At 39.2% G+C, this 27,591-nt stretch overlaps 1 protein-coding gene across 1 annotated transcript in view; it reads left to right on the top strand.

Moving 5' to 3' along the window:
• ARSB (arylsulfatase B) overlaps positions 1–27,591 on the top strand; it is an 86,765-nt gene that overhangs the window by 12,665 nt on the left and 46,509 nt on the right. The window contains exons 2-4 of the mRNA XM_060761616.2: positions 1,682–1,868; positions 6,076–6,266; positions 8,165–8,372. Of these exons, the coding sequence (XP_060617599.2) occupies positions 1,682–1,868; positions 6,076–6,266; positions 8,165–8,372 (586 nt within the window). The remainder of the gene's footprint in view (positions 1–1,681; positions 1,869–6,075; positions 6,267–8,164; positions 8,373–27,591) is intronic.

The raw sequence follows: 27,591 nt of genomic DNA, 5'->3' as shown, positions 1-27,591 counted from the left end.
GTCAGATCCAGATATTTCATCATGAAAGGGAGCAAACAGATGCTGCTTATAGAATCCCTTAAAATATTGGTGAATCTGTTGAATAGAAGTAAAACAGGAAGAAGCATATTCTCTGATTAGAGGGGAAAGTGCCTGCATCTCTCATTTCCCATCTTCCTCATCTGCCTCCAGCCTTCCAACTTTTTGCCCCAGGGTTCCTTAGTATTTAGGGGAGCATTGTATGAAATCTAAGGGGAAGAAGGGGGATGGAAGAGGTTGGCTTCCATTTGCTTCTTTTGGCAAATCGATATATGTGATAGATCTCTTCTTTAGCCTGATGTCAAAGTTTAAATCCTTGGGTTCCTGTCGTTCACCTTTCCCCTACAGATTCCTCCTTGGATGATATTGTTGTTGTTGTTGTTGTTGTTGTTGTTGTTATTATTATTATTCCGCCCTATCTCCCCGAAAGGGACTCAGGACAGATTCCAAACATAAAAGGCAAACATTCAATGTTCAAACACAACAACAATACACACACAGTAATGAAATTTGGCAACCCAACATATAAAAACAAATTATGACTTTACACTAAATTTAAATAAAACACAAACCTGTTATATTAGTCATGAAACAAAACATCCTTATGTGGACTTGTTGTTCCTAGGGGTTCCCTGTGGCAAGCATGATGAAACCCTCTATCAAACTTAATACAAATAGCTAAACAAAGCTGTAAAAGGAAGACAACAAAAAAGTTATTAATATACAATTTCATGATATTCATTTTTTGTTGTAACCCACCTCGAGTCCCTCTGAGAAGAGGGGGCAGGATATGAATAAAGATTATTATTATTATTATTATTATTATTATTATCATTATATTTGAAACATAAAAAGATTAGTACATAGCAAACAAGGTCACTATGCTGGCTGTTGTATTGGATCACACATCGGACACTTCCCAAGTGTCTAGGACTGTGTGATGTATCAGCGAATAATGCATGCAGATCCTAGTAGGGTGGCCTTTTGCACCTGGCAGATGGTCATTTTGTCAGCACTGATTGCTGCTGCTGCTGTTGTTGTTATTATTATTATTATTATTATTATTATTATTATTATTATTACATTAAACCCTGAAATATTTAAATATTAACAGCAACTCAAAACACCATTTACTTCTTCCCCTGGCTGACTCCTCCTATCTCTATTACAGCTTTCCACAATCTTTCCCTATCTCTCTAGCTAGGCCATTGTTCCCTATACATATGCCATCTTTCCACTCTCTGCCTTCTGTCAGAGACAAACCTCAGTTTTGTATCCTTTCTTTCCACTTCACAGCATTTCCTGAGTGATGATGGCCCCAACTCCTCCCTTAACAATATCTAGCCTCAGCCCAAAATGAAAAAAGTGGGACATCTGTATTTTGCTTCCTTTTAATTGGGTGCGCAGCATGGGTGCCTTCCAAATGTACACTAATTATCTTCAAATGATCTGCGCCCCACCTCTGCCACCCTCCTTGGCATGTGTTGCTGTTTGTCTTCATAACATCTCTCAGGTGCAATACATGTGAACTTGCGTTGATTGATTTAGGAGTGTTCAAATTGGTTCTCCTCTAGAAATAAATATGTCACTGCAGATAGTGCAGTGTTTATGCATTGCCATATTTTCTTGTAACCAATATGTAAAGTACACTTGTTTTCATTAGATCCATACAGGTTTACAGCATGAAATAATTTGGCCATGTCAGCCCAGCTGTGTCCCACTGGATGAAAAACTCCTGCCCGAGCTTCTTAAAGAGGCAGGATATGTTACTCATATGGTGGGGAAGTGGCATCTAGGAATGTACAGAAAGGAATGCCTTCCAACTCGAAGAGGGTTTGATACCTATTTTGGTAAGTAACACACATACTCTTCCCTTTAGGATACCACCACCTTCTAGAAATTGATGTGCCTTTATAGTTTACTTAGTGCAAAGTTGGGGGATCTGTGAACTTCCAGATATGCCCAAATCCCACTAGCTATCAGCTTCTCCCAGCATAGCCACTGGTCAAGGATGATGGAGACTAGGCATCCAGTAACTTCCGGAGAGCTACAAGTTTCACTCCTCTGTCTTAAAGGAAATGAGAAATTGTGCGTAATCACGTAGGAAAGGCAATGATGATTTGTATGAGTGTAACAATCTGATTATCTGTGGACATTTAACTTTGCCTTCCCTCCCCTTTAAGACATAGCTTCTGGGATGCTGCCATAGTGACTACATGTGCATTTGATGCAATGATGGAAGTACTAGTTTGCTTTACTGGTTTGAGTCTGTGAGCAGTTAAAGACTAATATGAGGGTCACAATCCTTTCATTCTGTATTCAAAAATCCTTATCTAGTGCTCTAAATCTAGTCTTAAGCTACTACTGTGTTATGGTCTTCCAATGCTCTTTCCTTCACTGTGATGAAATGAAGACCATAGAAACTAGTCTTAAACCAAGTATGTTGAATACCATCAACATAAATCAGTGACCAGAGAAATGTTCTCTGATGTTGGGTTGTTTGGGTTATACTGGAGATCTACTGGAATCGTTGCATTTTATGCCCTTTTTTTGGCTGAAAAAAGAGAGGTGCAACTATTACGCGATGAAAAAGTTCATGCCAGTATTATGTATTTTCCCTTATTCATGACCACAAATAACTTTTTTGCATGATAATTTACTACTGGCAGATAATTTATATATAGTACAGTATAGCCAGTGGGGGAAGACAGCTTTCCTGCTGTAAACTATTTATTTATTTATTTGAGACATTTCTATCTCACCTTTCTCCAACAACTCAAGGCGGTTTACAACCATAGTTATAACAATATAAAATAACCCATTAACCCATTAGCTAGATTCCAGGCTTCCCTATTCATGCGAATTGATGCACTGTACAAACAACACCTTTCCTGCATGCCCGCTTCCCTTTCAGCTATGTTGCTTCACTCGGTTAAGTCTAAAATCACTGAGTATTGTCGCTCTCTTCAACTCAAGAGTTTTCAGACCCAGTCGAGTGAAGAGCCATAGCTGTAAGTGGAGTGGGTACAAAGGTGAAGCTGTTGTTTGTATAGTGTAGCAAGACACATGAAAACAAGAGAGAAGCCAGTAGTCTTCCTTGCACTATCTAGACTGCTTACAGCAGGGAAGCTGTCTTCCTCCGCTGCAGACACTGTATAGAGATCATCTGCCAGCAGTACATTGAGGCAAAGAAACAAGGCTGCAAAGATTTTGTTACTCTTATGGTAAACTTCCACCAGATGTTGGAGGCGTCATGCTGGAGGACCCAGATATTTCTATAGAGATGTTCTTGCACTAAAATTAGTGTTTCCCCAATTTTGTGGAAAACCATTATCCCATTTTTGTGGGAGTACTACCATCTAACCCCAGTGACTGTGGAGGGCTGACTGTATTATGAAACCAATACATGCAATCTATAGTGACTGACTCAATTTTATTTCTACCTTCCATTCAGAAATCTTGTTTACTCAATGTTAGTAAGCATAAATAAATGTTTCACCTGTATAGAACACACTTCCAAAATTAGAATAGCTTTAACAACGTTATAACATCCTTGACAGCTTATCTTTAGGCTAGAATGAAAACTGGAGAGGGCGTCTAGATCTATAAGACTAATCATTGTGTAGAAGAGATCATTTCAGCAGGTGTTGTTTGTTACCTGGTTATAGGACAAACAACACCTGCTGGAATTCCCTCTTCTACAAGCCGTTAAGGATACAGGAGATGTCTTCAGTTTTCAATTTGGCAACTTGTCAAGGCGTTAGTAAAAGCATGTGATTCTACATAGAAGGGTTGACAGATGAGAAGTTTGCTTTGCTAGGAAAACACTCAGAGAAGCAGAGCTGCACAGTAGTAAGGAAGTAGAGCTCAGGTGTTTTATGGGAGTCAGAAGTTAGAAAGAACTTTCTAGCCCAGGTTAGTTGTTCGGCAAAATTGCTGCCTGTGTGTACCCAGGTTGGTAATTAACTCTCCACCCTTGACATTTTTGCTAGCACATGGGCCTATCCTTCTAGAGCAAAGTTAATGCTTTAGATCAGGCCTTCAGAACCTGTGGCAGGTGTTTGGGCCATCAAGTCCCAGACACTCTAGCCAGTTTGTCCAATGATCTGGAATTCGTGGAGCTGAAGTCCAAAACACCCAGAGGGTCACAGGTTGTGTTTTAGATTAATCTTTTTAATGTTGTGATCTGGAGAGTGCTGGCTCTCCAGATATTTTTTATTCACTTCCCAAGAATCCTAGGCAACATGGCCAGGTTATGATTTGGGGGAATGAAATCCAAAATATCTGGTGGGTAAATAATTGATATTCAGCTACTAAGTAACTTTTTTCCTGTGCTCTCATTTTTGTAAAAAGAAATAATAGTCATTTAAGTATTATAGATGTTCATGCCAGTCATTAATTCATTGCAGATTTGTATTAAGAATTGAAATAGCTATTAGGAGTGCATTCAGTGATTCAGTGGTTAGAGATCTTGATTTAAGGAGCAAGCATGCTAGTGCCTTGGGGAACGAAACTAAGCTTTAGTGCAAGAACTCAATTCCAAGATCGGAAAGTTACTCATGGAGCTAATCTAAACTAGCTCCATCTTGGAAGGTTGAGAGAAGCATTATGGGAAGAAGAAGAGGCAGGAAAACATCCCTAAGAGTATTAGTTTATATCATAGGAGTCAGGATAGGAAGATATAGAGGGAGGGTGATACAGGTCACTCAAACTGCTGCTCACCCCATTACTGCTGCTCACTGGAATGCACTCTTCAATTCTAAGCGGCATTGTATTTCCAACAATAACAGGAATGAAATCTATGCCTACAAAAGTAATAGGAAAGTGAGGGGAAAGCTGACCAGTATAATTGTCATAATGATCAAGTTGGAGACATGTATATTATCCATATATTTTTTACTATCTAGGTTGAATCAGGGGAAATGCCTCATGTTTCTACTATATGCAATTCCAGGCTTATATGGTATAATCTTTCATCTGTGTTGGCTCATGCATATCTTTCATAAATGTTACAAAAGGGCCTAATTAAAAGCTAACAGATGCACATAGGTCAGTGGAAAATATTTCAGGAGTGTATTTACTATCCCTTAAAGGAACAGCAAGTCATCCCTGTGTTAATTCATCATTACTAAGTCATGCTCAAATAGTAGTTGAAGGATTACATTTGGAAATTCAATTTCCAAATTTGGAAAAGGAATTTGCTTATCTGTCTCTAGATCTGGCAACATGTGATCCTTCTGGGAAGATCACTGAGCTTTACCAAAGTAGATCTTTTCTGGGTCATAACGTACCTCAAGGGAAGATACTTTATGGACACAATAAAGAAATGAGATTCTAAGGTATATTTTCACAGCCTTTTTCCTCTCCATTTATTTTGAGCAGGGGGGAAGAGAACTTTCTGCTTGCATGAGTACACACTCACTGTCACACCCAAAAACCACAAGATGCCGACCTGCAGGCTCTTGTGACTAAAACAATGTCAGTTCTGTTTCCTCTGCATGATTTCTCCCTACCATCTTTGCTTGATGAAGAAGCCAGCGAGCTTTGACAGCTAGTGTAATTTCTTTCAAACTTTCTAGTTGGCCTAATAAAGTATCTATTGCCAATATGTATTGTAGATTTTGAATTTAGAAATAGTGATAGTTGCTTCTGAACAGTGACTGTTTTATTCACCAGTTGGTGTCAGCACCAGATCAGAAATGTTCACATAGTTAGCCTGAGAAAAAAATATTCTGATCACGCTATTCTGTGAATAAAAAGAGCACAACAATGTTATCTTAAGTTATTCTTACATTGTCAAGCCTGTATATGTTGATATTATTTCTGGGCCTTAACTTTTTGGGTAACAGTACAAAATATCTTCACAAATGAATTTTGATTAGTTTGATTTTTTAAAATATGTTGTTGAGGCACTCCTCACCCTTTTTATAGAAAATACAACAATCTATATTTTCCAACTGACTTTAAAAGGAAGTTGTGATTCTTGCTGTCATTTTTGTTTTTATGCCTGTTCATCTGATGTTGTGATATGATTGATCTGTTTTCCTTTTGCTTTAGGGTATCTTCTTGGAAGTGAAAATTACTATACACATGAGCGTTGTGTGCCTATTGTATCAAAGAACGTAACTCGATGTGCTCTTGATCTTCGAGATGGAGAAGAAATTGCAGCTGGATTTAAAAATATGTATTCTACTAATGTATTTACTCAAAGAGCTCAAGACCTAATAGCAAATCATCAGCCTGAGAAGGTACCCTGTCTCTCTGTTCCTTAAAGCATGATGCTAGATTATACATTTTGATGCATTTCTGATCAAACACAAAATTAAACACTGAGTACCTGTGAAAGTGGGAAAACTACCTATATCTTGAGGCCCCCAAACATGCTTGCTACATACTCATTGTCTTCATTCTTCTCAAGGAGATGGAAGATAAAGAGGAATACACAGAAGGATATTTTTGCAGAAGCTGTGTCTCTTGCTGTCTTCCCACTGTCTGGCAAGTGGGTGACGTGGTGAGGGTGGGAGGAGGGCAAAGGGGGTGGGAAAGGGCTGTGGAAGCTCCTTTTATGGGGGCTGAATTGGCAGGTCTGATCTTAATAGGAAGTCCCAAAAGTGATAAGCATCTGCCCGACCTGAGTGAGTAAAAGAGTAAGGGAACACATATAAGTCCGAGTCCAATCGCCCTTGAGTTTGAGTGAATCCCAGTAATACCAGTGTTATAAAAGTCCCCCGTGAAATGGCACAGAACAGTGGCAATACCGACATTATATATTCCAGACATGGGCAAACTAAGGCCTGGGGGGCGGATGCAGCTTCCTGGGTGCTTACCTCAGACCCTCCTCATTTTCCCTGTCCTCTTGGCAGAAGGACACAGCGGCCCACCATATCTTTATGCCAAAAAAAAATGGGGGAGGAAGGCATGTAGTAGCTGAGAGCACTCTCAGCCACATTGTGTCATATCCTCCTCCTGGCATAAGGATGGTGCGAGCTGCCCCATCTTTATGCTAGGAGGACAGCTCAAGGAAGGCATGTGGCAGCTGAGAGCCTTCCAGAGCATTCTCAGTCACCACCTGTCTCATCCTCCTCCCGGCATAATGACAAGAGGACAGCCTGAGGATCAGGAGAGGAGGATTGGAAGAAAAATTGGGAGAAGGATTGGAGCAGTCGCTGCATGTCCTGCATTCCTCTCGGCATAAGGATGGAGGTGAGCAGCCCCACCCTCTCCCAGGCCCTCCCCACGCAGTGTGTGCCCGCCCCCCCCTCCTGTTCCGGCCCTCTCGGCTGGATCCGCAATGCAGCCCAAGGCAAAAAAGTCTGCCCATACCTGACAAATTCTAACCCACAAATGTTGAGAAACTATGGTTCTGTAATTAGCCACTTAATTGGTTAGGATAATGGGCTTATAACTGTAGAACATATGAAAACAACTTCTTTGAGCTACAATTCCCAGAACCTCCTGCTAACATAGAGAGGGAAAACAATAAGAAATGTTCTAACTTTTTAAAAATGCGTATGAGTATATAAAATTTCATGCATTTACTTCATAGACAAATTATTATAAAAACATCGCCTGATTTTGTATTACAACTTTTCCCAAAAGTTTAAATGTTGAGGTCAAGTATAGGATGCAAGAATAATATCTAGTTAGAAACAAGGATTTAAAATGAGAGAGGTACTTACTAATGTCTTATGAAACACTCTGCACATGGAGATCAGCTAACAAGGGCTTTGCTGTGGATTCCATCTTTTCATGAAGTCATGATTTGCTTGTAGAAGCATATTGGTTTTTTAAAAATATTTATCAACCAATAACTCATATCTTCTGGCAAAGTAATAAAGAATAAAAAACAGAGGAGCCTTCTTTGATCCAGTACACAAATCCCAATGTGATCTACAACAGCTCCTATAGATTCACCTGCCAGCTACTCTATCCATTGGTGTGATGAATTTGCAATCAATACATCTGATGGGTATTCGATTGAGGAAGGCTGGGTTAGATCATGAAATACAAAAAAATAGAAACTCTCCGAAAAGAACCTCTTCAATCTTCAAAAAGGAAGTATTTGCTGGTAGAAGTTTGTCTACCATTGTTTTGGTTCTTGTATTTAATGTTGTGATTTCCTGTGTTCATTGCGTTTGTGTTTCAGCCTCTCTTTCTCTACCTTGCTCTGCAATCAGTCCATGAGCCTCTTCAAGTACCTGAGAAGTACATAAGGCCATACACTTCCATTAAAGATGAAAAGAGACGCAAATATGCAGGAATGGTATCCATTCTGGATGAAGCTGTAGGAAATATCACTGAAGCCCTGAAGACACGTGGACTTTGGAACAACACAGTTCTCATCTTTTCTACAGGTAAGATTGAATAATAACATATACACTTATATTTCAGTTTTTAATTATCTTGATTTAATAATTAACTAACTGATATGATGGTATTACAGCTGGGGAAGGGGAAATTGTGAGGGTGGTAAAATGACAGATATCTTGCATTACCATTCTGTCTTTGATGATGATACTCCAGCATTGTTGTTATAACTGATGGCACACACGCCAATCCCTCCGCGCCAGACAGTGCCCCAACCAAATCGTTCCCGAGGCACTCAATCTCAGGACACCTGGAAATGAGATTTTCAGTGTTCTCTCAGTTGCAGGTGCCATGAAAACAAACAGCTGGTTTGAGTTTACTGTGTTTGATGGTATGTCAATTGGCGAGCATTTTTTTTCACATACTTTTAGTGAGGGAAAGAAACTCCAAGTGCTTTTTAGAATAACATCAGAACGTCCAAGCAAGGCATTGCTGAGTTTGACCATGAATATCCTTTCATTATTTCAGCAAAATTACATATCCATTACTACATTTATTACCTTCTAATGTTGCAAGTCCAAGTGGCCAGCTTCTGCTCAAAGGACATTTAGCATAATGCCAAGAGTTTTTTTTACTTTATGTATTTTAACTGTACCTTCAACTTGCTTCTGACACAATAAATAAATAAACAACCTTCCAATGTGCAATATTTTAATTTTTTTAAAAGCATTTCTCAGATAATTTAAGTATGCCCATTTTGTTGTGTGACCTAATGACCATTCAGACTAGATATATTTAAGTATGCCCATTTTATTGTGTGACCTAATGATCATTCAGACTAGATCTTAGCTCAATTCGTAGGACCTGCAGAGCTATCTTAGCTCTAAACAGGGGAATATAGAATAAAATCTTGCACAACTTTTATTTTGTAGGATTGTTTTTTCTATGTCTGTCTTTGTGCTTAATGCAAACTAATCAGTCCCCAGCAGCCACTTAATAGATAGTAACTTGTTCCAGAACAAATCTAAGTGGTCTTTCACATGACTTAATTTAGAGCACTTTGACTTCAGTTTAACTGTCATGGTTACATCATATGGATTCCTAGGAATTACCATTTAGGCAGAGATATTCCAATTTTTAGCCCATAATTCCATAGGATTTCACCATGGCAGTTGAAGCTATGATATGGAAGTTTTTATAGTGTGGTGGGAACACTCTGACAATTGAAAGGTTGCCCTTGTTGTATCAGACGCTTGCCAGAAGAGGGTGCCACAAGGATTGAATAAGACTTCTATTTTGAGAATTGTGATTCTATGGTTTGAAAGAACCCACAAATTAATTTATTTCCACTCTGGATAAGGTTGCTTTGATAATTTTTTCTTGATTTAAAATGTAACCCTTTTCTTTTCTGCTACTTCTATTACTAATTCTCAAGAATTTGTCACACTATTTTCACCAAGGACAACAAAACAAATGCATGTATGTTTTCTTCCACTGACAGCTGCCCCAAGTTAATCAACATCCTGTTCCTAGCTGCCTTCCTGGAGACAGTGCATCAGCTTTTCCTCTAGTTACTGTAGTGATGAAGAACCGTTGATCCTTTTGACATCTTGAGTTAGGGCTGTATAGTGGTCAGTGTATCTAATCATGACTGGGACAAACAAAGGGGGGAGTAAAGTTATTGTGAGCTTCTTGGAGGAAAGGAAGCAGGGTACACCTGGAACAGGCATAGATGTGTGTGTGTGTGTGTATCTGCATTTATTTCCCCCATATGTGATTTACTCCTTTGATTCTCACAGCCACATTTATATAGGATATTTCAAGGGTTCACAGAGAATCTCAGAAAGAACAGTCACTGAAGACAGAATAATGCTATAACTCCTGTACTGTGGATGGTGTTGTGGTTGTGGTCGACAGACTTGTGGGTACCTTATTAAAATCATATGATTTGGGCTTGCTGGGGCCTTACAAAGAGCTTCACTAATGTGCTCTGTTATGCACATTAGGGAAGCTGTCCCAAATGGAATCTTCTTATCCTACTTTTTTAGCTGCTTTTAAAATGTCCAAGTTTCTCTCTCCTTCTCCCGCTTTCTCTCTTTGTTCAAAGCATCTATGTTCTAGAATGAATGCAGTTTAACACCACTTGAACTGCCCTGGTTCAGTGCTATGGAATCCCAGGGGCTGTAGTTTTACAGTGTCTTTAGCCTTCTCTGCCAAGGAATGCGGCTGCTTATCAAACTACAAATCCCTGGATTGCATAGTCTTGAGCCAGGACAATTAAAGTGGTGTCAGACATGAAGGAAAAAAAGAGAAGTGTGGTGAGAAAATACTGGGATGATTTGACTCATCACATGGGGCCCTTCCACACAGCCCTATATCCCAGAATATGAAGGCAGAAAATCCCACTGAACTGGGTTATCTGAGTCCACACTGCCATATATTCCAGTTCAAAGCTGACAATGTGGGATTTTCTGCCTTGATATTTTCGCATATAAGGTTGTGTGGAAGGGCCCTAAGATTTCATGGCAGGGAGGGAGTGGAAAGTTGTCCGTAAGTTGGATGTTCGTAACTTGGGGATTTTCTACTTTTTCTACTGAATTAGGCCAGTAGAAGTGCCTTATGCAATGAAAACATTAAGGCCGTGTTTCAAAATAACTACTATGTAGCATAAAGTTTCATTTGCAAATTTCACTGAAGAGTGTAAGTACATTTACTTGGCTGTTTACATGTAATTGCACTAAAATGTTGCCCTGAATAATCACATATGGAGGATACAGTTGTTTGGAGAATGGAGAAACGCAGGTGGATTTTCTTCATTGTTCCTTGCTAGTGGCTCGGGGCCAGGGTATCTGGAACACTACGTCCCACATATATATCTGTCAGATATCTAAGATCATCAACAGATGCCTTACATATTGTGTATCTCACTATTTCATGAGGTTACCTGAGATAGTGGGATACACAATAAGTAATTATTCAGAGAAATTTCTCTTGAGGAAGGTCAGTCTCTGTCCACACCTTTGGACTTTCTGGCAGGCAGAAAAACGGTGTTGTTTTGCATATCCTTTTGCTTTTAAAAGTAGGGGTGTCTGCTCTTTTTTTCAACTGGTATTAAAGCAAGTTTTAAAGAGGCATTTGCACTTTTTCATGGTTATTTTAGTTATTCATTTTACTTTTTGAAAGTGTTTTTGTGCATTGACCTAGGGAAACTGACAATCTGAGAGATAATAAATAAATGCCTTCAATATATTATACAGAGGTTATTTGTTATTTCTATGTCTCTTTACAAATGTTTTCTTGCTTTTAGAGGGGATTGTGCTTTTTATGCAGATACTATACAGTCCCTTTTAAAACTTTCAATTAAATTTAAATAGCTAACAAAAAATTTTGGAGCCCTATAGGATAATAAAAATAAATAAACATACTTATATGCGATCTGTATGGAGCTATATGACCCCCTGGTGGCACAGCGAGTTAAACTGCTGAGCTGCTGAACTTGCTGATAGAAAGGTTGGCGGTTCAAATCCGGGGAGTGGGGTTTGCTCCCGCTGTTAGCCCCAGCTTTTGCCAACCTAGCAGTTTGAAAACATGCAAATGTGAGTACATCAATAGGTACCACTAGCAGGAAGGTAACAGCACTTCATGTAGTCATGCTGGCCACATGACCTTGGAGGTGTCTACAGACAATGCTGGCTCGTTGGCTTAGAAATGGAGATGAGCACCACCTCCAGACTCAGACACTAGACTTAATGTCAGGGGGAACCTTTACCTATGGGGCTATATGTATTTGATTCGTTTTTAAATGTCTTACTGCAGTCTATTTTGTGTTGCTCAATGCAACTTTGAGATAACTGCATGTCTTTCTAAGTTTGATTCTGTATAGACATAAATGGAAGCACTTGTGTATCATACAGAGACAGAGAGCCTTAAATCCTTCTGTGCAGAAGTTCAAAAGTTCGGTTCAGCAGGAATGCTGGAGGTCAGAAATGAACTCACTTGATGGAGCTATGAATTGAAGCTTTCATGGAGGCGGCATAGCTGTAGTAAATACTATTAATCCTTCCCTTTCATAAGCTCTGAAAGGATTCACCCACACAATTTTAGAAATAATAATGAAAAATAAATGACATGCTTTTATTGCTATCTTTGGCACTTGGATCTGAATGCTTTGACCGAATTGAAACGTACAGAAGAGAAGCCCGGAGTCCTTGTAATCTTGCCCTTTACTTAAATTCAGTCCGCAACCTCATGCCTTTTTAATAAGTAAAAGTTTCAGACATTCCTTGTTGGCACCACCCTGTATAATTCTTGGCATATATCGTCTCTTTTTATTGTGCCTAATATAGATAGCTAGACTTCAGGCTTGTCAGATGGATTTAGTTCTTCTTACCAAAAGGGATTCCAGATACCAGATGCCTCATGTTGCCAGTTTACTAACTTATTGCTATAGCTTTAACATTTAATCTTAAATATGAAACTGTTTTAAATTTTCCAAAGAAAAAGATGACTAAAGAAAAACATGTTAAAGGTTTTATAAAAATTCTGTATGGTGTGGATAATATGGATGGGGAGAGAATTTCCTCCCTCTTTTCCTAGTAGAACATGGGTCATCCAATGAAATTGATTACAAGTCCCATGAGATTAAAAAAAGTTGCTCTTCAAACAGTATATGCTCAACTTTAAGTCATCACTCAGGAAAAAAGAACTTGGAAAACTGCATTTCGGGGTTATATCTCTCAGAAAAATGTAGCCAGCATGGCAAATATAATTTTTAAAAGTAATTTTTACAAACTGTGGGCGATGTTTGGTTTTTATAATGGTTTGGGCTCATATAGACTGAGAGGACTAGACCTCTCTGTGGCTGCTAATTGTGATAGTCAATGAACAGTCCATCCCTAGAAGCAGCTTATCTCTATTTACCACTTGGTTGAGAACAAAAACAGTGAACTGTTACTTTTGTTCTGTGTTTGTGGACTTTTGGGGTTATCTGACCGTCAGGTTACCTTTGGAAACATGATGCTTGAGCTCTTATCTCTGTAAAAGAACAATAAACATTATTTGATTACTGTAGCAAAGCTGTGCTGTTATCAGCCTTCCTAGCAGCTTCAGCTCAATTTAATTGGGAAGAAAAGTATGTAATATAACACACTACATTTGCAAGTACAGTAAATTGTTTAGTTGTAAATATTTTAAATTGTAAATGCAGTAAACAGGTTCTGCGCTGTGAAGTTCAGACAGTGAGATCTTTGCATTTACTGTTATTCTCATTTCTTGCTTGGCTTAAGTACCCTAAAACAGTGGTTCTTAACCTGTGGGTCCCCAAATGTTTTGGCCTTCAACTCCCAGAAATCCTAACAGCTGGCAAACTGGGTGGGATTTCTGGAACTTGTAAACCAAAACACCACAGGTTGAGAACCACTGCTAAAGGCATCAGATCTGTCAGGATCTTGGAGACTAAGTAGGAGCAGCCTTGGCTAGTTCTTGGATGAGAGATTCCTAATGGTTATATTTCAGAGGAAGGAACTGACCTCCTAGTAGTCCCTTCCTAAGAAAAGCCTGTGAAATTAATGGAGTTGTCATAAGTCAACACGTGCATCACAGATTTGAATTTATGTCCTTTTAAAAAGAGCAGACACATAGAACTCCAAACATTGTTTTCCTATTTTATCTTCTGGAAAAAGCCACAGAGTCAAACTGCTTAATCACATAGATCCAGCATTATGTGCAGGATCTGTTTCCTAACTGCTAGCCATTAAAAGAGGCTGGATCCATATTGGACACCACGGTTTACATCACAAAAGTTGAAATAAGTGTTCAGAACTCCAGGTGTGGATTGGGCAAAAAAGCAGAGGTGAAAATAGCTCAACTCCTGCCCTAATACTGTATGCTTGGATCTTGGACTGGTTTACATTCAGTTTTGTGTGTAGAGACAGTTTTCCTAAATTTAGTTCTCTAAATTGATTTGGATTAAAGAAGTCAAAATTAAGGGAATACTTAAGCACTCTAAGGGCCCTTCCATACAAACCTATATCCCAGAATATCAAGGCAGAAAATCCCACAATGTGTTCTTTGAGCTGGACTATATGGCAGTGTAGACTCAGATAACCCAGTTCAAAGCAGATATTGTGGGATTTTCTGCCTTGATATTCTGGGATATAGGGCTGTGTGGAAGGGCCTTTAAGTCTTCTCAAGTCAAAGTTGTCTCATTCCCAAAAATTAAGGGTAAGGTTACATTTGTGTATTGTTGTATGCATTTCTTTATAACGAGGCTCTGAGAAAGATTCATTTAAAAGCAAATTCCACCCAGATTAAATTTTGGGTGCTTTTGAGTCCAGAATTTCCCTTTCAAGAGCAGAAGAGCTCCTTCCATTTACAGCTGGGTTTTTCCCTAGTAGACAACATATCTCACTCTCAGAATGACGAAAGAGGTGATTTTTCCTCCTACTCTCTCCATCCCAAAGAACCATACCTGCTTCCAGCCTTAATGTTTCCCAAAAATGAGTCACAGAGGGTTGGGATCCTTTCCAGAACATTGGAGGATGTAGCATTAGAGAGGAAAGGATATATATGAAAATGAACTTTCTCTACTGGTGAACCCACTGGGAACTTTCTGAATGAAATGCTGCTTTACTGGGAGAAAAGACACTCTTGTATAAATCCAGCTCAGTTCTTGAGTTTAGCATATACGCATTCAGTAAATGTGCAGTACTTTGTATTAATAGAGTGCTAACCATAATCTCTGTAGTAAGACAGGTTTATTAATAAATATTACATTTGCCATGTCCGGCTACATGGGCAATGGATTTTTGCCATGTTTTTTTTAAAATGTGATTATGTAATTCCCTGGGAAGACATTTTGTTTTTCTTGTACATTAAGTGGTTTTGTCTTTAGGTGTTCTGTGTAATTTCTCAGATTCCGTAAATGGTGTGGAATGAGACAGCGAATGTTCCCACTTGCTTGTAAGCCTGCTGAGATCTTAAAACCATCAAATGATTTTCTAGTTAATTAATAGCCTGTCTTTTCCTTGACAAGGAACAAGCTGATTTGTCACCAGAGCTCAATAGCTGATTGTGCTCTTGTTTGATGAATCAGATCTCCTGGCTTAAGCCAAACTCCATCCTTGCATACTTCAGTGTCACAAACCACTTGTGATAAGCAAGCAAAAAGTTTGCCCCCTTTATTCCTTCCTTCCCTTTTGGGGAAATTTAATCAAAAGAATGCCACTTATCCTGGAGTTTATTCTTTTCCTAAACCGAATTAGTGGAAAACACTAGGATGCGATAAAGTTTGCCATAAATATATGTATGTGGAAGCAGAGGTATGGATGAAAGCTGTGTGGGTATGAGTTAACCACTACAGCAGTGGTTCTCAACCTGTGGATCCCCAGGTGTTTTGGCCTACAACTCCCAGAAGTCCCACTCAGTTTACCAGCTGTTAGGATTTCTGGGAGTTGAAGCTAAAACATCTGGGGACCCACAGGTTGAGAACCATTGCACTACAGTGTAATGCAGTGTTTCTCAACCTGGGAGTCGGGGGGGGGGGGGGCGGTCACCAAAGACCATCAGAAAACACAGTATTTTCTGTCAGTCATGGGGATTCTGTGTGGGAAGTTTGGCCCAATTCTATCATCAGTGGGGTTCAAGGGGCTCTTTGATTGTAGGTGAGCTATAAATCCCAGCAACTACAACTCCCAAATGTCAAGGTCTATTTTCCTCAAACTCCACCAGTGTTCACATTTGGGCATATTGAGTATTAGTGCCAAGTTTGGTCCAGATCCATCATTGCTTGAGTCCACAATGTTCTCTGGATGTAGGTGAACTACAACTCCAAAACTCAAGGTCAATGCAGTGCGTATAAGTACCACCAAGGTCATGAACTGATCCCAGAACTTCAAATGTGATCATCTGCACAGTGAAATCACTTCTTTGCCTGTTTCACACTGATTAAAGTGGTCAGTGTAGATGTGTCCCTAAAAAAACTACATTAATCAAATTTTAAATAATGAGACCTAAAAATGTTAAACGTGCAAATATGGAGGCCCTACTGTATAGTACAACTCCATGGGATACATTCTTGGACTTCAAAATAATATGTGAAACTGTGGATAATAGTGAACACTAGTATTTTCAATGGAATGAATGATGGAGATCCAAAGTTAAACTGTATATCAGTTCTGTAGTTAAAGAGAGCATACTACACATGTCTTTGAAGCCTGTCAGAGGTGAATGTTAGACATGATCCAAGATGATATGCTTTTGGAATTAAACTTTTAATTCAATTGAAGGTGTGATAACTTATACATTATCACTGGATCCATTGTTATGTAGTATTTATATTTCTTCTTGAGGATGTGGAAGCGATTATCCATTTGTTAACAACAGCTCAGGTGGTCATAAACTACAAAAGGGAGAAATTAACTTAATATTCATTACCCCTTGGTGGCACAGTGGGTTAAACTGCTGAGTGGCTGAACTTGCTGATAGAAAGATTGGCGGTTCAAATCCAGGGAGCGGGGGAGCTCTCATGGTTAGGCCCAGCTTCTGCCAACCTAGCAGTTCGAAAACATTCAAATGTGAGTAGATCAGTAGATACTGCCTTGGGGGGAAGGTAACAGCTCCCCATTCAGTCATGCTGGCCACATGACCTTGGAGGTGTCTATGGTCAATGCTGGCTCTTTAGCTTAGAAATAAAAATGAGAACCATCCCACAGAGTCAGACACAACTAGACTTAATGTCAGGAGAAACTTTTACCTTTAACGTAGTCATTACAGACAGACTGTTAAGAGATGGGAGTATGGTGTATATGACCAGATTACCCTAGTAAAAAGAAGGCAAGCAGATAATTGATAGAGAAATATGTGGTATTTTTGTAACATTTTGGAATAAGTGTATAAGATGCTGTCCATACCCATGCTTTACTTTATGTAACAGAAATGAATAATTGATTTAAGTGAAGCAATTGTGCTGTTTTCCTTTTTCAATCTGCAGAAAAATTCAGCGTGTGGATTTAATTTCTCATTTTGCATCATATTATTCTTTTAAAATACATAGAAAATGTGTCCCACTAAAGCAGAGTTTTCCAAACTGTGTGTTAGCTGCAAACGTAAAAAGAAATCACAAAAAATCTTTGAAATGTATGTTATTATCTGAGAAATCATATATTTACAAAAATGTAAATGAAATTTTTTCATGACATATGTTGTATTCCCATACATTTCATTATTACAGCTTATGTATGTGTCCATATTATTATTATTATTATTATTATTTACTATATTTATATACCGCCTTTCAAACCCAGGGGGAACTCAAAGAGGTTTACAGCATACTAATGGCAAAAACTTAATGACAACATACAGTACAACAAAGAATTCATAATAATTAATTACTACATATAATAATGAACTTAAAATAATTAAAACCATTAAACATAAGACATACATAAAATTGAAACATTCAGACAAAGTATAAAAATCATCCTTGTTGTTGTTGTTGTTGTTGCTGCTGTTGCTGTTGTTGTTGTCATCTTCTTCTTCTTTCATTTTCCAAGCACAGCTCCCAGAATGCTATGACTGGCTGTTGTAAACTATATATATAATCACACACGCGCGATTGGGATTTAAGGTTGGGTGTAGAGTTTTATCTCTTATAAGGAGTTTGTTTAACCTCCAGTTTGCTAGCAAAACAGAATTGAGTGAAAAGGTATCTGTCTAAAAAGTGTGTTACCAACATGAAATGTTTGGAAAGCACTGCTATTTACAAAGAGAAAATTGTTTGGGAAATAGATGCCAAGAGTCACAATTTCCAGACTTGCTTCGTAGTTCATACTAAGATTATTTATTGTGGGAATAAGTCTATATTTTGCAGATATGTTCCTTTAATTACAACTGCTCCTTCTTTGTGAATCATAGTTGAAGAAAGGGAAATGCAGAGCAAACCACGTGGAGCTAAAATATCCCGGACACTGAGTTACGGCTATGCCATTCATGCCACTAATGCTGAAACGTTTAATCCTTTGTTTTTATTGTTGGTGTGCCTGGGTTGGCTTGGGCGCTCAGATGCTGGCCAGTGTTCATTGGCTGCAGGGATTGTTATTGGAATGGCTGACAGCTGTCTGCCAGGCTGTCTGCAGAGCCTTCCTGCGCTTGCTGCTGTTCAGCTTCACAGAGCCATTGTTCGCACTGAGCCTCCCTCCCCATCCTCCCCCCACGTCTTAAAGTCTTTCCCAGCCATATCCTGATACGGTAAACCGTTTAAATTAGCTCCAGATTGCTCTGTTTATTTTGTGTGAGATAAGCGACAAAGTGCAGCCGCAGCCTTCCACCTCAAGTAAACCGAGGAGAAAAAGAGAGGAGAAAGAAGGTAATCTCTGGAACCAAAGGCAAGCATTCCCCAAACAAATATATATATATGAGGAAGCATTCATATACATAGATTAGCATTCTCTCTCTCTCCTCTTCCCAACATAGCAAAGCTTTGCCAGGCCATATTCCTGGAAGTTAGTACAAACTAAAGCTATGTTAAGCTATTTATTATAAAGGAAGCTGTTCTTGTACAATTGGCAGGGATAGTAAGGAATCCCTGCTTGTTTCTGTAAGAGCTTGTGTTTTGTTTTGTTTTTAATTAAGGGAAAACCCGCAAGGTTAATGCTTAATGGTACTGTGCAGGTACAACTGTACCAGGAGCTCCAATTTTGTTTGCTTTGCATTGAATGTTTGTTGTAGTCCTGAGTTTCAGGGGTTCTGCAGATAGGGGGCTTCTTTTGGCTGCAATCATAGGGCAAGCCACCTGTCAATTATAGTTAGGTTCCCTGGTTCAGCCCCCGTTTTGGGTTTTGGAGGGAATAGGAGACATTTTGAGTTCAGTCCACACAGAGAAGCCTTTCATGCAGGACATAATACCAAGATCTCCTATAGAAAGCTTCGTCTTCTACAGCTTGGCCGGTGAGAAAGGTCCCATAGCTTGGCCGAGGATTATACAGCCCTACAGTTCCTTTGCTGAAGGATTTCAGTTAGCCATCATGGAAACCTGAGTTCTTTTTCCCCTGGAAGTCTACAAAGCTCTGCTTGGTAAGGGTCACTAGTGGAAGCCAGAAGCAGTTGGTACCGGGTGCAGGGGCTCCACGCCAACAGAGGCAAAGGCAGACTGCCCAGATTAGAAGTTAAGGATTTCCCCATTAGTTACAGTTATGAAGATAGTGCCTGTTCCCTGTGGACAAGATTGAGAGAGAGCCAATAGACTGTTAAGAAAGCCTTAAAGTACCTGTTTGTTTTCATTAATAAAGAACTTTGTTGAACCTTTAAGCAATCTAAAGACTCTGTTTTAAGGAAATCCAAAGGCCTTTAATCTGAGGCAGCCCCGGCATCCCATTGGGCACACAGAATTTATGTCCTCTCTACAGTCTTATGCACAGGCCCAGCGTGCGACAGCACAGGTACAGTCAGCCCTTCACATTAACTAGACCCTCATGGAAGTGAAAATAATAAAGAAATTGCCAGTTTTCCCTAAGGAATTTCTAAATCCTCCAGCATAGCTCTCTGGTCAATGTCAGCTGGAGACTGACCATAAGATTGCACTTCAGGGCCTAGAAACTCCTAATTTCTTCCGTTATGTCCCAGGAGCCAAAGTATCTTTACCAAGTCATCTTTTCTTACTGTATATCTGTGAGTGTTGGTAATAACACTATGTAGAACCATTTTTGTTCCTGGATTATAAATGTCATTTCCTAATTGGTTCTGTCATTTAACAGATGGAGAAAGTTTATTAAACTGCAAAAACTTTATTTTTGCTCAGCATCCTGCTTTACATATTGCTGTAGTTTTTCAATGAATCTCTTCTGTAGGGCCTCATCACACTAGAGAAAAAATCTCTTGAAATCTGGTTTCTGCTTCCTGCAGAATGCTGGGGTTTGTAGTTTAGGGAGGAGCTTTTAACAACCTCACTGTTGTGATTATGAGTAGTGGTCTCAACCAATTCAACACAATTTGTGGCAGTCACAAAAGCAGTGTTTCTGGAGTATAACAACTACGTTAAAAGTAAGTGCCTCACAAACAGGAAAGTAACACTTTCAATCGAGCAGCAGAAAAATTTTCAAATTTTGTTACATAGTGTAATCATTCTTTACTGTCCAGTAGAATTTGTTTTTGTGACTGTAAAAGTTTATTTTCCATGCAGCTAGAAGTGTAAGATGTGAAATTTGGCTCTTTAGAGTTCCTGTGTAACATCTGTGAAAGTGCCTTAGCCGTGTTCTCATTTCCTCTATGGTCCTTTTGAAGGCATTATAAATATACATCTCAATTAGGCCCTTTAAGTTCGAAAAGAAGGGAAGGAAGATCAGATGAGTACATTCTTTTTGAAAAGAACAAATTGCTTTGGAAAGCAGAGGGGAATGCCCAAACAGGGCATTCAAAATAAACTTCCTTCAGTGATTAAACACACACACACACACACACACACAAATGTTCCAACCACATTTTAACATGTTTTGACCCTTGGAATTCAGTATTCTGTTCAGTAGACACAAGGCTTTGGCTGTGATCCTAAATAAACGTACATGGAAGTAAGTAGGCCTTCCTTCCAAGAAACTAGTTGGCATCTGCAGATCTTCCAAATTCAAAAACAGGCATGTATGCAGAACAACTATTTGTCTCTCTTTGGCACCTTACAGAAGAATGTGGCATGGAGAAAATCAGATTGCATATGAGAGCTGTTCAGCAATGGAACTCTCTGCCCTAGAGTGTGGTGGAGGCTCTTTCTTTGAGCATCGAATTGTCCCATTCTGTAAACTGCCATGAGTCACCCCTGAGCTGAGAATGGTGGTATAGAAATATAGTAAATAAATAATAAATAAATAATAAGGCTTTTAAGCAGAGGCTGAATGGCCATCTGTCAGGGGTGATTTTCTTGCTTCTTAGCAGGGGGTTGGACTGGATGACCCACGAGATCCCTTCCAACTCTATGATTCTATGAAACGTCTTTCCCATGAACACTGAAACATGTTTTCAGTGAAGATGTTTTGTGCATTTGATGTTTTGTGTATTCTCATGTGACATTGCCTCACTGACTTCAGACTGCTGGTTCAGGATGTGCTTCAGATTTGGACAAAATTTTGAATCCAAAACCAAATGGGACTGATTTGGACAGATTGTCGAAGGCTTTCATGGCCGGAATCACTGGGTTGTCATGAGTTTTCCGGGCTGTATGGCCATGCATCCCAGAAAACTCAAAACAACCCATCTAGGTAAGATCTTCAAGTGGAAAGAGATATCATTACATACCAAAGTCAGAATCACCTGGGTCATATTTTTTCTGATACATATGTTTTGTTCTGAATGTTGGGCATTGAAAAAGCTGACAGCAAGAAAATCAACTTATTTAAAATGTGTTGCTAAAGAATAATTCTGCAAATATTGTGAACTACTAAATAGACTAAATGGATGTTGTTATGTTTGGATATATCATGTGATGATATGACTAATTGGAAAAGATGCTAATGCTTGGTAAGGTGGAACACAGTAGAGAAAAAGAGAGAGAGCAGGTAGATAAAAGGTAAAGGTAAAGGTAGTCCCCTGACATTAAGTCCAGTCATGTCTTACTCTGGGGTGTGGTGCTCATCTCCATTTCTAAGCCGAAGAGCCAGCATTGTCCATAGACACCTCCAAGGTCATGTGGCCAGCATGACTGCATGGAGCGCTGTGCCCCCGGTGGCGCAGTGGGTTAAAGCGCTGAGCTTGTTGATCGAAAGGTCGCAGGTTCGATTCCGGGGAGTGGTGTGAGCTTCTGCTGTCAGCCCTAGCTTCTGCCAACCTAGCAGTTCGAAAACATGCAAATGTGAGTAGATCAATAGGTACCGCTCCGGCGGGAAGGTAACAGGTAGATAGTTTCCATGAAAGAAGCCTTGGCTCTGAGTTTTCTAGGCCAGAGCAAGGATGTTGGTGGGTGAGGCTCATTCATAGAGTTGCCAAAGGTCAAAGTCAAACAACAGCAATCACCTACCCCTGTTTGGTTGTACTTTCTGTGACTTTGATGCCAATTGAGAAGACAGCAAAAATGTATTGAAGTGCTTATAAATCTGTATGATGTTTTGATACAAATTAACCCCAAACCCATGAGGAAGATAAAGTAAAGCAGATCACTGTCTGAAATCTCTAACATCTCTTACTCCCCCCTCCAAACGTTGTAATCATCCTTTGGAAATATTTTAAAAATTCATAACTAGGGCTGCAACTGTTCTGTATGTCATGTATGTAAAAATGTCGCTTTTATAGTTTTTGATTTTTTCACAGCCTCCTAACAGTAAATGCTGCATTTCCACCTATGCTAAAACTTCATCATATTCTGCCATTAAATTGAATAGTAACCCCTCCCCTTTAAAAGTTAGGCTTATTTTTTTAATTTCATATCAAAAGCATTGCATAAATTAGTATAAAACTGATAAAAATAGAAGGAGCACAAGCAGCTAAATATCTTTTGACCAAAAACGGGCAACAGCAACCTTAAACAATTCTTCGTCAGTACATGAGGCAGGACATTGCGGATAAGCACACAGATATGGAGTTGTCTGCTCCACAGTTGCACAAGGTGGAGGATTCTTTTAGGTAGTGCCATTTTTCCAGGTTGTCTCTTGATCTGCCCACTCCACTTCTGAGCCAGTTCAGGGACATCCATGTTGCCCATTCTTGGTTTGCCCCTGGAGAAAGACCCTTGTGTGTGTGTGGGGGGGGGGGGATCCAATTGGGATTTCCTGGGTTAGCGACCCAGAGGGAAACTTTTGCTGTTGCTGGGGGGACGTTAAGAGGAGTGGTGATTCTCATGAAGCTTTTCCTTGATTTGAGTACTGGGAGGAGGCTAATAGCCATGCAGTGGATGGCTTTCATAGTGTTCAACCTTATTTCTCTCACAGTTAGCAGTAACTTCCCGTCACACATGCGGGGGGGGGGGGGGGGATGTGGCAATGCCAGCTAGCTTGTAGAGAAGGTAGGTAACTCTTAATATCCCTCAAATATTTGTTTGAAATTTGGGATCTGTGGGCCTTTGTTCCTCTATCAGTGGTTCTCAACCTGTGAGTCCCCAGGTGTTTTGGCCCTAAAACTCTCAGAAATCCCAGGCACTTTACCAGTTGTTAGGATTTCTGGGAGTTGAAGGAAAACATCTGGGGACCCACAGGTTGAGAACCACTGCTCTAATTACTTGTTGCTCTGCCTGCAAAGGGGTGAGAAACGCGGTATAGAAATACTGTAAATAAATAAAAAATAAACAGGATTTAGGTTGATTTTAATTGATGATCAATGAAAAAGAAAGATTTTGATTCAATTGGCTTTGGATCAGAACTGAACTTTCTGGATGGTTCACTACACACATCCATACTATCTGTTGTTTATGCTTGAGAGAGATGTATTTGTCAAGCAATGGGTCAAGCCAAACTTCTTCCCACCACACAAAAACAATAAGTTAATTTGTTTTAAGATGAGCTCCTGCTCAAAAAGTGTAGAAATGGAGAGGTGGGGTGTTTTGCTGCAGTTTTGCAAGCTAATAAAACTACTGTAGCTTTTACAGTTGAGTGAGTCAGCCATCCACATTAGTGTGCTTATTAATTTCTATATTTTCTTCGGAACATTATATGCACGTAGTTTATACCAAATTACTCTCAAAGCATAAAGAAAGCATGTCAGCAACTCTTATTCTTGGAAGAGTCGAGGCAGACAAAATAATTTTTATTACTTCTGCTATTGAATTTATTAAATAAAAGAGACTGCAAAGTTCCTTATTAATATGGACTCACTGTAGAATTGTAGGTCACTTGACTACAGAGAGTAGTCCAATTCAACATAATTCAACAACAACATTAACTTTAATCTTATATCCCACCATCATCTCACTGAAGGGATTTGAGGCGGCTTACATATGACACAAAATGCCTAAAAACAAACATAAAAATGAAGCTCACTCTTCGTGACCTCATGGATCAGCCCATGCCAGAGCTTCCTGTTGGCCATGGCCACCCTCAGCTCCTTCAAAGTCAAGCCATTTACTTCAAAGATACCATCCATCCATCTTGCCCTTGATCAGCCCCTCTTCCTTTTTCCTTCCTTTTTCCCCAGCATCATTATCTTCTCCAAGCTTTCCTGTCTTCTCATTATGTGCCCAAAGAACTACCTCTTTGCCTCTAATATCCTTCCCTCCAGTGAGCAGTTGGGCATTATTTCCTGGAGTATGGACAGGTTTGATCTTCTCGTGGTCCAAGGCACTCTCAGAATTTTCTCCTAACACCACAATTCAAAAGCATCCATCTTCCTTCGCTCAGACTTCCTTATGGTCCAGCTCTCACATCATTGGTTACTATGGGGAAATACCATTGCTTTAACTATGCGGATCTTGGTTGCCAGTGTGATGTCTCTACTCTTCACTATTTTATCAAGATTGGTCATTGCTCTCCTCCCAAGAAATAAACGCCTTCTGATTTCCTGACTGCAGTCTGTGTCTTCAGTAATCTTTGCACCTAGAAATACAAAGTATGTCACTGCCTCAATGTTTTCTCCCTCTATTTGCCAGTTATCAATCAGTCTGGTTGCCATTATCTTAGTTTTTTGATGTTTAACTTCAACCCAGCACAATATAAAATACAATAAAATAAAACACATACATATACAAAAACATCAACTCAGACTCAGCAAAACTCAGTAAAACTTATGTAGTGGTAAGCTGCTGTAAATATGGCCAAGCTGTAAACAATAGGAATGGAAAAAGTGCAAGCTGCAGCAATGGAGAGACGGCATGGGATAAAGTGCAATGGTGTGCAACTACTGCACAGAACACCTAGGAACTTAGTCTTTAGTACCATAGAATGTTGTGATGAGCAATTAGTTAGACAAATTTAAATACCGAAAGATGATAAAGATCACAGAGAGAGTAAGATTTACATTACAGTAGATATCAAGCAGGCATCCAAACCAATTGCTCCAATCTCACCCTCTCCATTCATGTGTGATGTGCGGAATCAGGGCTGCAGGGGAATCAAAACTGGGGGAAGCTACCCATTCTAATGAAGCCTAACAACTTTTTTTTTTACAATCAATTCACTCATTAAAACATGGGATTAATTTAAACTCTGAAACAGGATCAGGAAACAGTGAATTAGGTCACATCACGAGGAACATCTTGTGAACCAATCACACAAAAAGTTTATTAACTCATTATTCTTAAGCTTGCATTTGGGATATCCAGACTAAGTTCTATTCAGAGATGAAAACCATGACATGATCTTTGGCCACATGTGATTGATCTCACAGGATTGTTGCAAGGATAAATTGAAAAGGGGATATCTCTCACGCTGAGCTCATTGGTGCAAAGGTGAGACATAAGTGTAATATATAAAGATTTTCCAAGTGAATTAAAAAATAGGATGGATAGCTATTTTATTTATAGGCACCCAAACAGACCACAGAATTCGTATTTCCTTGATAGGTTAATATGTCTTTCCTTAGGCAAAGACATTTTATGAGTTTTTCCTTTCCTTTATCTTTTAAAGCACAGTCTATGTTCCATATCCACCCTTAAAGGAAGTTTAGGCTCATAAGCTGTTTGTATTTCATATAACGAGGCATAGGATCAAATTACTTTAGAGGCCCACAATGAAGAATTCATGGGGATTATGTCAATACACACAACACTGACATAGTTAGCCATGCTTCACTTCCCTGATGAAAGCAGACATACTTCAGGTGCTTTAGGGGGCTTTTGAAGCTTGCTTACCTACTATCATTGACATTTTGTTATGGCCTGTCATCTTGAATCTGCTGAAGTATATCAAGGTGATTGAGCAGCAAATAGTGTCTTGACCACCAACTCTTAAATTATGAGAGAGCTATTTTCTCTCTCATAATTTAAGTTTCCTTAGGCAAAGACATTTTATGAGTCAGCAATAAATTACACTTAATTCTAAACAATAAAAGTCAACAAATAAGACTTGTAAACTCTTGGTCTAATCAAGCAACCCCAAAGCAGTTTGTGAACATGAACTGTCTGCCAAAAATAAATAATTAATACAGTAAATTTCAGCTAAAGTTCCAAACAAATTTCCTATTCCTCCCCATTGGAAACAGAAAGGGAAAGATTGTTGCCCTTAGATCAGTTTCTAAACCTTCCTCATACCGCGACCTCTTAATACAGTTCCTCATATTGTGGTGACCTCCAACCATAAAATTATTTTCGTTGCTACTTCGTAACTGTAATTTCCCTACTGTTATGAATAATAATGTAAATATCTGATGTGATGGATATATCTTCATTCACTGGACCAAATTTGGCACAAATATGCGAAATGCCCAAATTTGAATACTGGTGGGGTGGGGGGATTGGTTTTGTCATTTGGGAGTTGTAGCTGCTGGGATTTAAGGTTCACCTAGTATCAAAGAGCATTCTGAAATCCACCAATGATGGAATTCAACCAAATTTGGCACACAGAACTCTCGTGACCAGCAGAAAACACTGGAAGGGTTTGGTGGGCATTGACCTTTAGTTTGGAGTTGTAGTTCACCTACAACCAATAGAACATTGTGGACTCAAGCAATAATAGATCTGGATCAAATTTGGCACAAATCCTTTATATGCAAAAATGTGAACACTGATTGAGTTTGGATAAAATAGACCTTGACATTTGGAATTTGTAGTTGCTGGGATTTGTAATTCACTTACAATCAAAGAGCTTTCTGAACCCCACCAATGATAGAATTGGGCCAAACTTCCCACACAGGACCCCCATGAACAGCAGAAAATACTGGTGGTCTTTGGCGACCTCTCTGACACCCCCTTGTGACTCCCCAGGGGCCCCGACCCCCAGGTTGAGAAATGCTGCCTTAGATGAAGATTGTTGGAGAGTTAAAATTTGCTCTAAAGCAATTTAACTAATATAGAATTTTCTGTATGGGGTGTTTCTCCAAATCAAAGAAGCAAAAATAAATTACAAGGAAGAAACAAATAGAGAAGATTAATTGTATTGCTGTGTTTTCATAAGTGAATCTCTAATTGCATTCTTAACTTGCATCCTTTTATAGATCATGACTTTTTAAGTTTTCTAAACTTCAAGAAAGATTGCAGACCAGATGCAAATTGCAGTTTAGAACAGTAGAACTTCATTTCAGATTCATTCACTCTGTCGCCATTTTACACATACATAGATTTCTTCAGTCATTTGATCCTCTGAAGTCTTTCCACAAAATCATGTGATGAAGTAATATGATGTTATCTACATGTATTTTAAAATCTTT

Source organism: Anolis sagrei, chromosome 2 (assembly GCF_037176765.1).
Source record: "Anolis sagrei isolate rAnoSag1 chromosome 2, rAnoSag1.mat, whole genome shotgun sequence".
Classification (NCBI taxonomy): domain Eukaryota; kingdom Metazoa; phylum Chordata; class Lepidosauria; order Squamata; family Dactyloidae; genus Anolis; species Anolis sagrei.
Note: the sequence above shows the minus strand (reverse complement) of the source record. Positions and strands in the feature narration are given on the sequence as shown.